Consider the following 12115-nt stretch of genomic DNA (forward strand, 5'->3'; position numbering starts at 1 on the left):
TAGCGCCTCTTTCACGCTCGATACGCTTTGGAGCATGGCCTGAGTCCCACTGCGCCACTCGCCTTTTGTTGATAGTCTGCCTCTCACCACATCTCTCCACCGCGCATCCTCGCGTCCTCGTACTTGCCCACCGCGCTGCTGCCAATCACAATCTCGCCGACCCTGACAGCGAGCCGTAAGCCACCAGGGCTGACCACGTCGCCCGCGCAGGCCACTCCACGCACTCTCCCCACATCAGGTTGCGACTGCCACCTGCCCCATCATGTCGTCCTCACGGCCCAACGGCGGCGACTCGCGCTCGTCTTCACCTCGTGCCTCTCCTCCCTCCAGAATCGACACTTCCGCCCGCCCAAAGCCACGCCCAAAGCTCGTTTCCTTTGGCCGCGACTCGCTCATGGGTGGACGACCAGACACTGAAGGCCACACCCACGTCGAATTCATCCACGAGAACTCGCCCACCATCATCCCCCAAAGAATGTCCTCCGAAAACGACCCGCTCCTTAAGGAGAGCCTGTCGCCCGACGACGATGACGATGACTGGATGGGCGAATCACAGGTCGAGGAGACAAAGAGCAGTTGGTTCTTGTTCTTGCTCACCTTTGGAGGCCTCGGCCTGCAAATAGGATGGTCCGTAGAGACTTCCAACGGATCGGTAAGTGCTTTTTCTCGCTGCAAATCTCCATGAGGACGACATGGACCCTGCATGCAGATCCGGCACTGAGGTCGTGTGAGCCATGCATGCATGACCCGTCGGACCACCGCAGCCCATCTTGACCACGAACTATGCTAACTGTACGCAGCCATACTTACTATCGCTCGGTCTGAGCAAGTCGATGCTTGCTCTCGTGTGGATTGCCGGCCCTCTCTCCGGAGTACTTGTCCAGCCCTATGTCGGTCTCAAGAGTGACAACTGCCGTCTGCGCTGGGGAAAGCGAAGGCCCTTCATTATCGGCGGTGCTGCTGCGACCATCGTGTCTCTCATGGTTCTCGCCTGGGCAAGGGAAATCATCGGAGGTTTCCTAGGCCTCTTCGGCGCTGACCCAGAGTCGTCTGGGGTCAAGACGTGCATCATGCTCTTCGCCGTCTTGTTCGTCTACGTGCTCGATTTCGCTATCAACGTCATCCAAGCTGGTGTGCGAGCATATATCGTCGACGTGGCCCCTACCCATCAGCAGGAGTCTGCCAATGCATGGCTGATGCGCTCGGCTGGTATCGGCAACATCTTGGGTTACCTAGCTGGTTATATCAATCTGCCAGATTACCTTCCATGGCTCGGTGGCACACAGTTCAAGGTCCTCTGCGCTATCGCCTCGTTTGTCATGGCCATCACTGTTGGCATCAGTTGCTCAACCTGCTCGGAACGCGATCCCCAATTTGACACTGCACCGGCCGAGCAGCAGGAAGGTGTCATGGCCTTCTTCAGGGGTCTCGCGCGCTCAGTCAAGAAACTCCCGCCCCAGATCAAGAAGGTCTGCATGGTGCAGTTCTTTGCCTGGATTGGATGGTTTCCATTTCTCTTCTACATCACTACCTATGTTGGCGAAATCTATGCCGACCCCTACTTTGAGGAGAACCCCCACCTGCCAGATGGCAAGATTGACGAGATCTTGGAGAGTGGTACCAGGATTGGCACCAGAGCGCTTTTGGTGTTCGCTATCACCACCTTCTTCTCCTCTGTCATCCTGCCGTTCGTCATTCCTCCGACGTTCCAAGCCCCAGAACCCGACCGTCCAATAACCCCGGCAACGCCTATGACACCGACAACCCCACATTCCATGGGTGGCTCTGGCTACTTTGCTCTAGGTCCGGCACGCAGGGAAAACCCAAACACAACCATGGAGAAGATCGCCAAATCGTTGGAAACGTTGCAAGTCAAATCGCTCACTCTCCGTCGATCCTGGTTCATCTCACACATTCTCTTTGCCGTCCTCATGGTCCTCACCTTCTTTGTTCGTAGTACGTTGGGAGCTACAGTTCTTGTCGGCGCCATCGGTATTCCTTGGTGTGTGACCAACTGGGCCCCGTTCGCCATCATCTCCTCTGAGATCTCCAAGAGAGATGCCATCCGTCGCGGTATCATCAAGCCTCGCGACCGCGAATCCCAGCTCATCGCCGAAGGAGAGGATGACGGTTCTGGTGCCGATTCGGCTGGTGTTGTGTTAGGTATTCACAACGTTGCCATTGCAGCGCCGCAGGTCATCGCAACACTTGTCAGTGCCATCATGTTCAAGCTCCTACAAAAGCCTAGGGGTACTTCAGGTGACACGAGTGTAGCCTGGGTGCTGCGCTTTGGCGGTATTTGCGCTCTGGTCGCCGCGTGGTTAACGCTGCAAGTTAACGAAGAGAAGGAGGAAGAGGAAGAAGAAGAGCCTTTCAGAAGAAGGCGGATGTCTTAGAACGACTCCGATGAACAGTCTATTACGCGTCTAAGACGCGATTTGGAGCGGTCCCTTAGCCGACAGCATTCTTCCATTGAGGGCACATCAAGTTCACAAGACGATAGAAACGAAGAGCGGATTGGAGATGAATGATTTGAACGATTCGATATGCGCTACACTATACGGAAAGCCTCACGGCTTGACTCTAGCGTTACAGAGTACTGTTTGGACTGCGATGCATCACGCGGCGAAGTCATGGCGTTTAATGGGGTTTGAGCGAGTGAGCGAGCATACCTTTATCTGTGAGCGCGCACGCGGAGTTTTGGAAAGTATACATGGGTTGGCAAGGGGGAAAATTCATTAGGCGCACTCTTTTGGGTAAATTTACATCTTACTAGTTAAAATCGCGCGTAGTCATGGTGGTTGAATTAACAACGTTGACGGCTCTCGCCCTGGACAACATCAATGCGACTCTGTGTTCTACTACTTTACCCCTCAATACACGAAGATGTCGGTGTGGATTTTGATCAAACGAGAGTTCTATTTCTTTGTCCGTCATTACGCTTGTGTATACACAGTTGAAGCGAAGTTTTCGAACCGCAACTTCCACCTGCCGACTTCTTTCCCACCGACCGATCAATCTATATACAACGTAGCACCACTCCCCGTCCTCGAACTACCTCATGCCCTCCTCCAATGAGACGTGATCCAAAGCCAGCGCCTTACAAAGCCGGCTTAGCGTTCTTAACCAGCATCTCAAAGTACGCCTGGTTCCACTGACCAGCCTCAGGACTGGGCTGGTAGGCATCGGGCTTACCGCAGAAAGAATCGTACCTAGTAGCCGAGCTATCACTCGTACCATCGCTCTCACCACCAGGCTTAACCCAGACGAACGAGTCCACAAGCGAAGAGCCCGTGTTGCTCGTAGGACGAACACCGAATCCAGCGCCGTTGACGTTGCACCAGTTGCCCCACTCCTCGCGCAGGCCAGTGACGCCGTTGCGGCCCGTGTCGACAATGGCTTGGCCGGGCATGCCGGCGGACTTGAGCTCGGGCGAGAAGAGCTCAATGTACTTCTTCTCGTTTTGCGCTTTGTTGTACTGCGCGTCCGAGGAGCCGGAGAACTCTCCTGGGGAGAGGTCCCAGGCGTTCCAGCCGGCGACGTTGGTGGCCACGCCGCGGACTTGCTTGGGGCTGCCTGCGGCTTTGTAGACGGTGGCTAGTTCTTTGGCTCCGGGCTCTGGAAAGGGGTTGTTAGTGGTGGGATGGGGTTGAGGGGATGGGAGGGTGCTTACTTAGGTTGTCGTTCCAGCCGAGCCAGCCTCCGTGACCGGCATCGATGTACATGGCGATGTTGGGCAGGTTGAGCTGCTTCAGAGCGTATGCGACACCGTCGCGGTAGCCAGAGGCGGAGTCCTTGCAGGTCTGGAGGTCGGAGTTGGTGACTAAGTTGGGGAGCGAATCGGGCTCGATGACGAGGGCGATGGCGGTGTTGGGGTACTTCTTGAAGATGGCAACGATGGCTTGCGTATCGTTAGTAAAAGCTGTGATCGACATAATTGATACACTTACGGTCAATGTACTCGGACTTGTAGACGCTGAGCTCACCAACAGCAAGCTCACCGTTGGAGGCCTTGGCGGCACAGTCACGACCGGGCAGATCGTAGATGACTAGTGCGGCAATCTGGTTGCAGGGGACGTCTTTGATACCATCCTCTACGACGGCGATCTTCTCACGGGTGTCGCTGATTATCTGTTAGTAGAGACTTGTGAGGACGAGCAGATTAACTGACATCCACAAGAAAGTTCCAACGTCAGCAACCTTGAGAGCCTTAGCCGCCATAGCAGTGTCGGTCATCTGAGCAGCCGCAGAAACGACCTCGGATGAGTAGAACTTGTTGGCGTAGATGGATCGGGAGGCAAAGGGGTTGCCAGACAGGGTAACGGGAGTGGCACATGCTGCAGCCTGGCGAGCAGTGATGGGGCCGTTCTCTACGGGAGATGGGAGAGCGAAAGCGCCAGTGATGGCCGAGGCCACGGCGAAAGAGAAAAGACCCTTCATGTTGACGTCTGAATGTAGTTGTTTGGTTGCGTTGGTGCTGGAAGCCTTGAGGGTAGTGGGAGCCTCTTATATCGGCGTTGGATCGTATGCTGCTAGTATGGCGCCAACTCAGCACTGAGGTACCGTCTCATCAGGAAACAGGCCCGGAGACTGCGGACGTTAGCTTCTGGTTTGGGTCTGTGCGATCAGCGCTTGAGATATGAGGCTTAGATGAAGATTTATCAATGGCGGCATGGTAGTATAGTAGGGGTCCACTGACATAGCACCAGCTGAGTGGGAGGCAAAAGCCGGGTTTCTTGAGGCGGCGTTGCTTTACCAGCTATCAGCTTTGGATGAAGCATTCTTTTGTGGAAAGGCATTACCGCCTCGTGAGAATGCCATTAGGATTATGCAGTGGGATGCTCTCGTTGGGTATCTTCCAAATTTCCGGATGTCATATTCTCTTTTCGTTGCTCAAAGTCGTCTTGATAGGTCTCCAGCCGCTTGGACCCTGCCTACAGGGTAGATAAATGAATGTTTACATGAGACGTATTGGGGTTGCGGGGGTGCTTATTGTTCGGGTCCCCTACCCCGCGATCTTAGTCCTCAGCCTCACTCTTGATGGCGATGATTGGCAGTTTGCGACATCATCTACGTAGCCCATAAGCTTCCCATCGAGATATGAAAGGGTTTAGTATTGTGGGACAGCTCATCGGGTCATATGACACTGGTCATGGAGAACCGTCTTCCGATTGTTGTTGCAGATGAACTCCTCGCAGCATCCACAGTGCCCATAAACTCTTTGGCAATGCACAAGTGATCAACAAATTTGCAGTAAAATGACGCGAGCCCTCTTCTCCGACAATGCTGCATTGGGTGTTGATTGGGCTCAGCTCGATGTAAAACGTAAGCAGGTACACGAAGGCAGCCCGGAAATCTTTGGCTAGAAAGCTTCTCGAAAGGCTCGAATGTACACATGACAGTCGAAATTGATGAAGGTCGATCTTGGAGGCTCTTTAATTTTGCATTTATCCTGATGCACTCCACATGGGAGGTTACGGCGAACGAGAGACCAGGTCGATAATACAGCCAAGCCTCGCTACCGACTTGCGATGCTGGTCTGGGGGTCGTGTGAGGCAGGACGAGCGCTTGCGGTAGGCTTCTGGAAGATGAGGGTTGGGGGAACTCCCGGGTATATGCGTCTGCCTAAAATGAGCATATGAGAACACGACCGGACGGCGCAATACGTAGCAGCTGCCTGAAGGTGCGCATTATCGTTGCAATTGACCGTCTTCGTGTCAAATAGTCTTGGATATACTCTTCTTTGCTGCACTGGACGACTTCTGGTACACGATGGCATGATGCGAGTGGAGCCTGGTGCTACCAATAACATCACAGCCGGTTTGATCTCGTTACTCGTGCTATACGCGTGGAAGGCGGCAGACCACTTCTCTCTGGTCTTGTGAGCGCACGGCATGCGTCTCGGCGCACGACTTCCGCTGCTGCAGCTAGCTGTATGGTTTGGACCGCGTTGTGAGAGAGTGAAGGTAACGGAGACTCTGGAACTGATACATAGTGATGACAGCGACGCTCGGAAGGATGATGTGAGTGGTTGATGTAAGTGAAGAGCTTCGCGTTCGCAGATGCCAGAGTGGTCGGGTAATTGAAGCTTGCCCACGCTAATGACGAGTCTATGCCCCTTCCAGCGTAGTCCCAATATGGAGGCCATCTAATGTACCTAAGCTTCACGCCATTGCCTCGCAAGCCTTGCGCTTGAGGAGAATTTCTGAGCTTGTGTGAACGTCCGCAATTCTCGAGAGGATAGTTAGACTTTGGGAGGTTCGTGTGCACTGAAACGGGTGGGCAAAGATATCACGATGCCTCTTGCGATCCACGCTTCGGCGGTGAGACCTCGCTCAAGTTGCGTGAAGATTCGAAGAGACCTCTCCATACCCCTGCGAAGGCGCATCTAGATATCAGCCATATATCCATATCCATTCGATATTGATGCTACCGACTTTTGTGATCGATCACGTGGCCGTTGAGAGGCAGGCATCCATGGCACTAGATGCCGGCATCCGACTGGCGTTAGGCTTCTACGTTCATGGCTCCCGTCTCCGATACTTTCCAAGCCCCTTGATTCCCTTGCTTGGATTATCTCAGCGAGTATAAATCGCGCATCGCTGCTCGAATGCCAAGAAGAAAAGACTACAATCATTCCGATGTACGAGTTTCGGCTAGTGAATGGCTTTCCTTGCGTCGCGTCAAGGTTCTGCGGACAGTAAGAGCCTACCTCTTGTGTTGCCATCCAGGTCTCGTCGTACTTTATGTATTCGGAGGGCTGATCAGATGGATGAAATGAAGTCTGGAAGAAGCGATATAAGTAGGCGACACATCGTCCCTACGCGCTCATCGTCTGGGAAGCGGACTTTAGACAGGTTTTCTGCGTTGGGAAACCTGAGTGTAAATAATCCCACAGGCCGAGGTCTTTGTGCAGACTATGCAGAATATGGCAGACGTTGCTGAGTGACGGTATATCCGGATTGCTGAGGTCGCAGATATAATGGCGCATCTCGCTGTCGCATCGCAGTCGAAACCCTTCCAACGCATTGAGCAGATATTCCGCATACGGGTCCATAGGGGGAAGCGACGAGCGGTAAGCCCCAGTGAGAGCATCAAATCCAGGCGATAGTATACTGCATAAAGCGATAATACAATCGCGAGTAAAGCCCTTCAGCCTGCCATTTCCCTTCGAATGGGTGTCGGATAAGGAGTGGCGATTCTTCATTTGCCATGTTTATCCATCGTGGCGCCTTGCTCATAATGAACTGAGTACTGTATTTCTTGGCGTATGATGTTGTTTTTCGAGCTTGTATCGTCCACTCGCCCATTATTCAAAACCAAGTTCTGCGGTGCCGACGAGACTGTCGCTGTGTTTTGGAGTGGTTCAGGCCTCAATCTCATCTGCTCGATTCGAGGTTCAAATCTAGATGGGGGCAGAGCTGTGGCATCAGACGACATGGTGTCCATAGAGATTTCAGGCTCATCCGGGCGAGGTGCCTGTTTGCGTGAAGCTTTCGCTTTCCCTGAAGCAACACCACGACCCGACAGCTTGTATCCTTGAGATGGGGCATAAATCCGCATAAGCTCGCCATGACCGAAACCAGTGTTGAGCGACTCTGTGAATCGCTTGAGCGCAGCGAGCGTCGCGGCCGCTAGAGAGTACGATAGTTCCACAGCCTGCCAGATGACCACTGTGGCTGCCGTGAGAGAGACATCAGATGTAGTCGTAAGTTGATGTATCTCATTTTGGCGAAGAGCAGAGAAGATTAGGGTTCTATCGCGTGATCAGCTAATACAAAAGCACTGCTGGCGAACGGTACGTACGGTAGTCGGAGCCAAAATGACGATATGACGATGAATTTGGTTCGGAAGGCCATACGTAGACCCCACACCAACTGAATAGGCAGAAAGAGCAGGAGGACCTCGGTCATGACATCCAGGGCTGTGAGAGCAATCCATCGTTGCTCACTCTGGGCACATTCGGAGTGCGCGGAGGTGATGTCCCACGCAAGTACACGGTGGACCGAGCAGTCGACATTCAGAAGGAGGACGGATGTGAGACATTGAGCGACGATTATGGCGCTTACGCCGTACTGGAATCTTCTGTGAAATCTCGTCTGTGTCGTGCGCAATAGCATGGCAACGATGGCAATCTTAGAGACGCATAGGGATATGACCCATAGGATGTTACCAGCCGTTGCGTAGTTGTTGAGTTCCTCGATGGCGGATGAGAGAGCAGCCAGCTCAGTCATAGGGCGCCCGAGTCCAGTAGAGATGGACGCAAAAACGACACCAAAGAAACTAAGCGCCAATACCTATTCGCATGATTATCAGTAACTGCCTCTCGTCGTTTCAAAAATTTTATGAAAACACCGCGATGTACGTACCCCTGATAGTAGCACGATCAGATCATCGAGACCATAAGCTCTCCATCGAATATAACCTCGAAGGCATGCTACACATAGTGTGTAGCATAAGCAGAGACTGATGGTGAATTTCAACGTAGCTGCACGTCCTGGGCCTCGTGCGATTGCTTCCTCGTCATGATCCGCCATGATACTGCTCGTGAAAAGCACGCGAGAACTGCTCGGTAGCCTTAAGTTCCCACGACAGGGCGTTAGCACACCCGTGTGGGTCGTGGCGTCGTCTCCAGAGCTGCGGCGCGGACAACCGTCTCATCTTATCACCGTACCCTGACTCGAATTCTGCTGTTCATCCAACGGCGAAACCAGCTGGGAACTATTTTGTTCTGTGCGCAGTGAATGTATCACATCACCCCTTAAGCAGGCGCGTGGACCGTGTTGCGGCTCTCCAAGGGCCATTCGTCCGCATTTAACCCATGGCTGGGATCGGGTTCCGATAGGCATGAAATCCTCCAAACCTGTAGCGCTCTTTGGTTAGAATGTGGTGCATCCCTCCTGTTGCTGATTGCATGCGCTGAAGTGGGTGTAGATCGGAGAGGTCATTACGGGGTGCCTTGAACCTTGTCAATAATAGGCTGCCCCGTGACGTGCCAGAGCTTATCGCTTCTCAACAGCGTGCCTGACTGCAGCATTTACCGCTCGGCACTTGATCGTACATAGACTGCTGTACTTCAGCTAATCAACTCTTATAGCTAAGATCGATCAAGTTGACTACCTACAGTTGCTTTCCTCGACCTCTCGACGCTCTGACGGAGGAGAATTTGCGCACCTGCCCATGCTGGACTTCTACGACCGCCGATCTGCGACACCACCAGCCTGTAGCTAGCCTTTTTGACGATGAAAGCACGGTAGCACGCAGATGCAGGTTGTGACAGCGAACGTGTTGATTGGTGCGCGGTTCGGGGCCCCGGGAGGTGTGTGGTGCTGCGAAGCAAGCTTGGACGATAGACACCTCGGCTGTATGATTCCGGGCGAAGCGTGTTTATGGTGGCCACGGAACGGCCCTGGGAGGGTCCTTCTCCATGTTCCCTTCGATAACACATACCCTCTGCATGCTCTATCAACGAGTCGCCGGTCGGCTATTTGGCCTCGCGACACCAATAGCATGATGCACGACGGTCAAAGAGCATCAACAAATCGAACCTTTCCAGTACCTGATAAGCTTACGCTTGAGTCTCCTTATTATGAATACATGGTATGGTGTACATGAACCAACACAAGACATTGCACAGGCCCCCACGGATATCATGCATTAGTGTCCTTGCGCAATGCGCACGGCTTGAGAGCCCTGTAGTTTCAAGCCGCTCTTCCAAGGCCATCTCCTTAATTACTCATGGCTGATTCGTCAAAGCCTGTCACGATCTCAATGGCACGCCACATAAAGCGGTGATGGGCCCAAGAACGGCAGCTAGTTCCTAGCTCTAGGCACGGCTTGCAATCAACGTGTATAGTAACGGCTGTAGAGTTTGCATCTAGATCGCTTAAGCAGCGTCTGGGACGAATTCCCCACTGCACCTCCCTCTTCTTTCAGGACATCCCTTACCTCCGTTGGTGGCCGTTGTTCTGTAGTCACGTACTTTATACCATGGCAGTCGTCGGAGAATCGAAAATCGTGAATGCCGAGGAGTACGACACAGGAAGCAATGGATCCGGCGAAGCGGGTAGGATGCATGCCAGTGCTCTGGGAGGCACAGCCCACGACGCCGAGGACATGCAGCGGATGGGCAAGAAACAAGAACTCCGGGTAAACCCTTATTGCGACGTATATGCAGGAACTCTACTAAGTGTTCAATTAGAGAAATTTTCGCCTGATTTCCATCATTGGGTTCGTGGTTGTCCTACAGTCAACATGGGAAAGTGCTCTACTGTAAGTTCTTGTTCCTGTGTCGATCTATCCCCTGCTAAGTATAAGTAAAGTTCAGCTTATTTTGGGCTATTCAATGGAGGCACAGCAGGAGTCATTTGGATGATGATTATCACATGGATGTTCGTCCTAGCCATGATTGCGTCGCTTGCCGAGATGGCCTCCATGGCCCCAACTGCCGGTGGACAATACCATTGGGTCAGCGAATTCGCTCCGCCATCATTCCAAAAGTCCCTTAGTTACATCGTGGGTATGTAGTCGAATGGTCTAAACATCTAAAGTCTCATACTGACACCATGTTCAGGATGGGCTGCGGCTGTCGGCTGGGTCAGCGGAATACCCGCCTGTGCACAAATGCTTTCGAGTCTCGTCATCGGAATGGTCCTCCTCGCGTACCCTGACGCCCAGATTGGAGAACTATGGCATATCACACTGTTGATGATGCTCTGGCTGTTCCTCATGATCGGTTTCAACATCTTCTTGGCGCAGCATCTTCCCCTCGCGGAAGGTGTTGTGCTGGTCTTGCATGTCTTTGCCTTCTTCGCGTTTCTGATTCTATTCTGGACTATGGCGGAGCGTCTTCCAGCGGAAGAAGTTTTCACCACTTGGACAAATGGTGGAGAATGGAGCTCGATGGGCGTGTCTGCTCTGGTTGGCCTCTCAACCCCATTGTGGTGTTTCATTGGCCCAGACGCGGGCGCACACATGTCTGAGGAGTTAAAAGACGCCTCCGTGGTACTCCCGAAAGCTATGATGTGGGCTGTTTTCTTCAACGGCATCTTCGGATGCATTATGGTAAGCACGCATGAACTATTCTGGATGAATGGCAGGTACTGATTACGTACGCTCGTGTTAGATGATCACCTTCGTAATGTGCGGCGGTGCTCTTGATTCGGTTCTCGAATCGCCGACCGGACAGCCTGTACTTCAGGCCGTTTACAATGCGACAGGCTCTATCGCCGGCACTGAGGTCATGGGTGCTCTTCTCGTCATCCTCGTCTTCTTTGCAGCCGTATCCGTTACTGCTGCTTCTTCGCGCCAGATCTGGGCATTTGCACGCGACAGGGGACTTCCGTTCTCTGCATGGATCGAGCGAGTGCCAGCCGGCTGGGACATTCCCGTCAACGCGCTACTTGTCTGTCTTGGGTCCTCGCTCGTGCTCGCATGCATCAACTTCGGGTCGGACGTTACGTTGAACGCCATCGTCTCCATCTCGAACGCAGCTCTCATCTTCTCCTACATTATATCGATTGGATGCGTGCGCTTGAAGCGTTGGCGAGGAGAGCCATTGCTCCCTCGACGCTGGAGCCTAGGCAAGTTTGGAGGCATCGTCAACGACCTTGCTCTTGCCTTTTTGATCGTTTCCTTCATCTTCTCATTCTTCCCTATAGTTCCAAATCCTTCGGCTACGGACATGAACTGGGCGGCGCTTATGTTTGGCGCGATGGCTATCATTGCAACGGTCAACTATTTCGTCAGCGCACGGAAGAGTTACATCGCGCCTGTTTCGCTTGTTAAACAAGACTAGACGGTGGATGCATCATGTTAGCAGTCATTCAAGACCATAGGTAGACAGAAGTACCTAGGTATCCACAAGCTACCTACCACGTTCGCTCGGAGCGAATTTTGTTCTGAACCCGTCCGAGGTTATCCCTAGCCCTTCTTGGACTAGCGTTCTTGTGGTCATTCCCTCACGAACACCCCCTTTCCATCCCTAATTCCTGAACATGATTTAGAAGGCTCAATCATATCTATAGGCCTCGATAACTTTGAGATCTACGTATAGCCTTTCCCGTCTGTCTGAGATCCTTCCAAAATATTTCTTCCCTTTTTTCGTACGCGATGG

General features: G+C 52.9%; 3 protein-coding genes across 3 annotated transcripts; 2 read left to right on the forward strand and 1 right to left on the reverse strand.

The window, feature by feature from the left end:
- Positions 1–262: 262 nt before the first annotated feature.
- J4E88_006394 (uncharacterized protein) lies at positions 263–2396 on the forward strand (the record flags this gene model as incomplete). The annotated part of the gene is made up of 2 exons (XM_049400019.1): positions 263–652; positions 801–2396. 2 exons carry the CDS (start codon positions 263–265, stop codon positions 2394–2396), a joined length of 1986 nt encoding a protein of 661 aa, XP_049254330.1.
- Positions 2397–3100: 704 nt separating this feature from the next.
- CEL6C (1,4-beta-D-glucan cellobiohydrolase cel6c) lies at positions 3101–4440 on the reverse strand (the record flags this gene model as incomplete). The annotated part of the gene is made up of 4 exons (XM_049400020.1): positions 3101–3618; positions 3674–3901; positions 3951–4123; positions 4172–4440. 4 exons carry the CDS (start codon positions 4438–4440, stop codon positions 3101–3103), a joined length of 1188 nt encoding a protein of 395 aa, XP_049254331.1.
- A 5814-nt stretch (positions 4441–10254) lies between these two features.
- On the forward strand, positions 10255–11797 carry J4E88_006396 (uncharacterized protein; the record flags this gene model as incomplete). The annotated part of the gene is made up of 4 exons (XM_049400021.1): positions 10255–10262; positions 10323–10519; positions 10574–11064; positions 11126–11797. 4 exons carry the CDS (start codon positions 10255–10257, stop codon positions 11795–11797), a joined length of 1368 nt encoding a protein of 455 aa, XP_049254332.1.
- Between the last annotated feature and the right edge of the window lie 318 nt (positions 11798–12115).

This window comes from Alternaria novae-zelandiae, assembly GCF_023758075.1.
Source record: "Alternaria novae-zelandiae strain BMP 2774 chromosome Unknown scaffold_12, whole genome shotgun sequence".
NCBI lineage: Eukaryota > Fungi > Ascomycota > Dothideomycetes > Pleosporales > Pleosporaceae > Alternaria > Alternaria novae-zelandiae.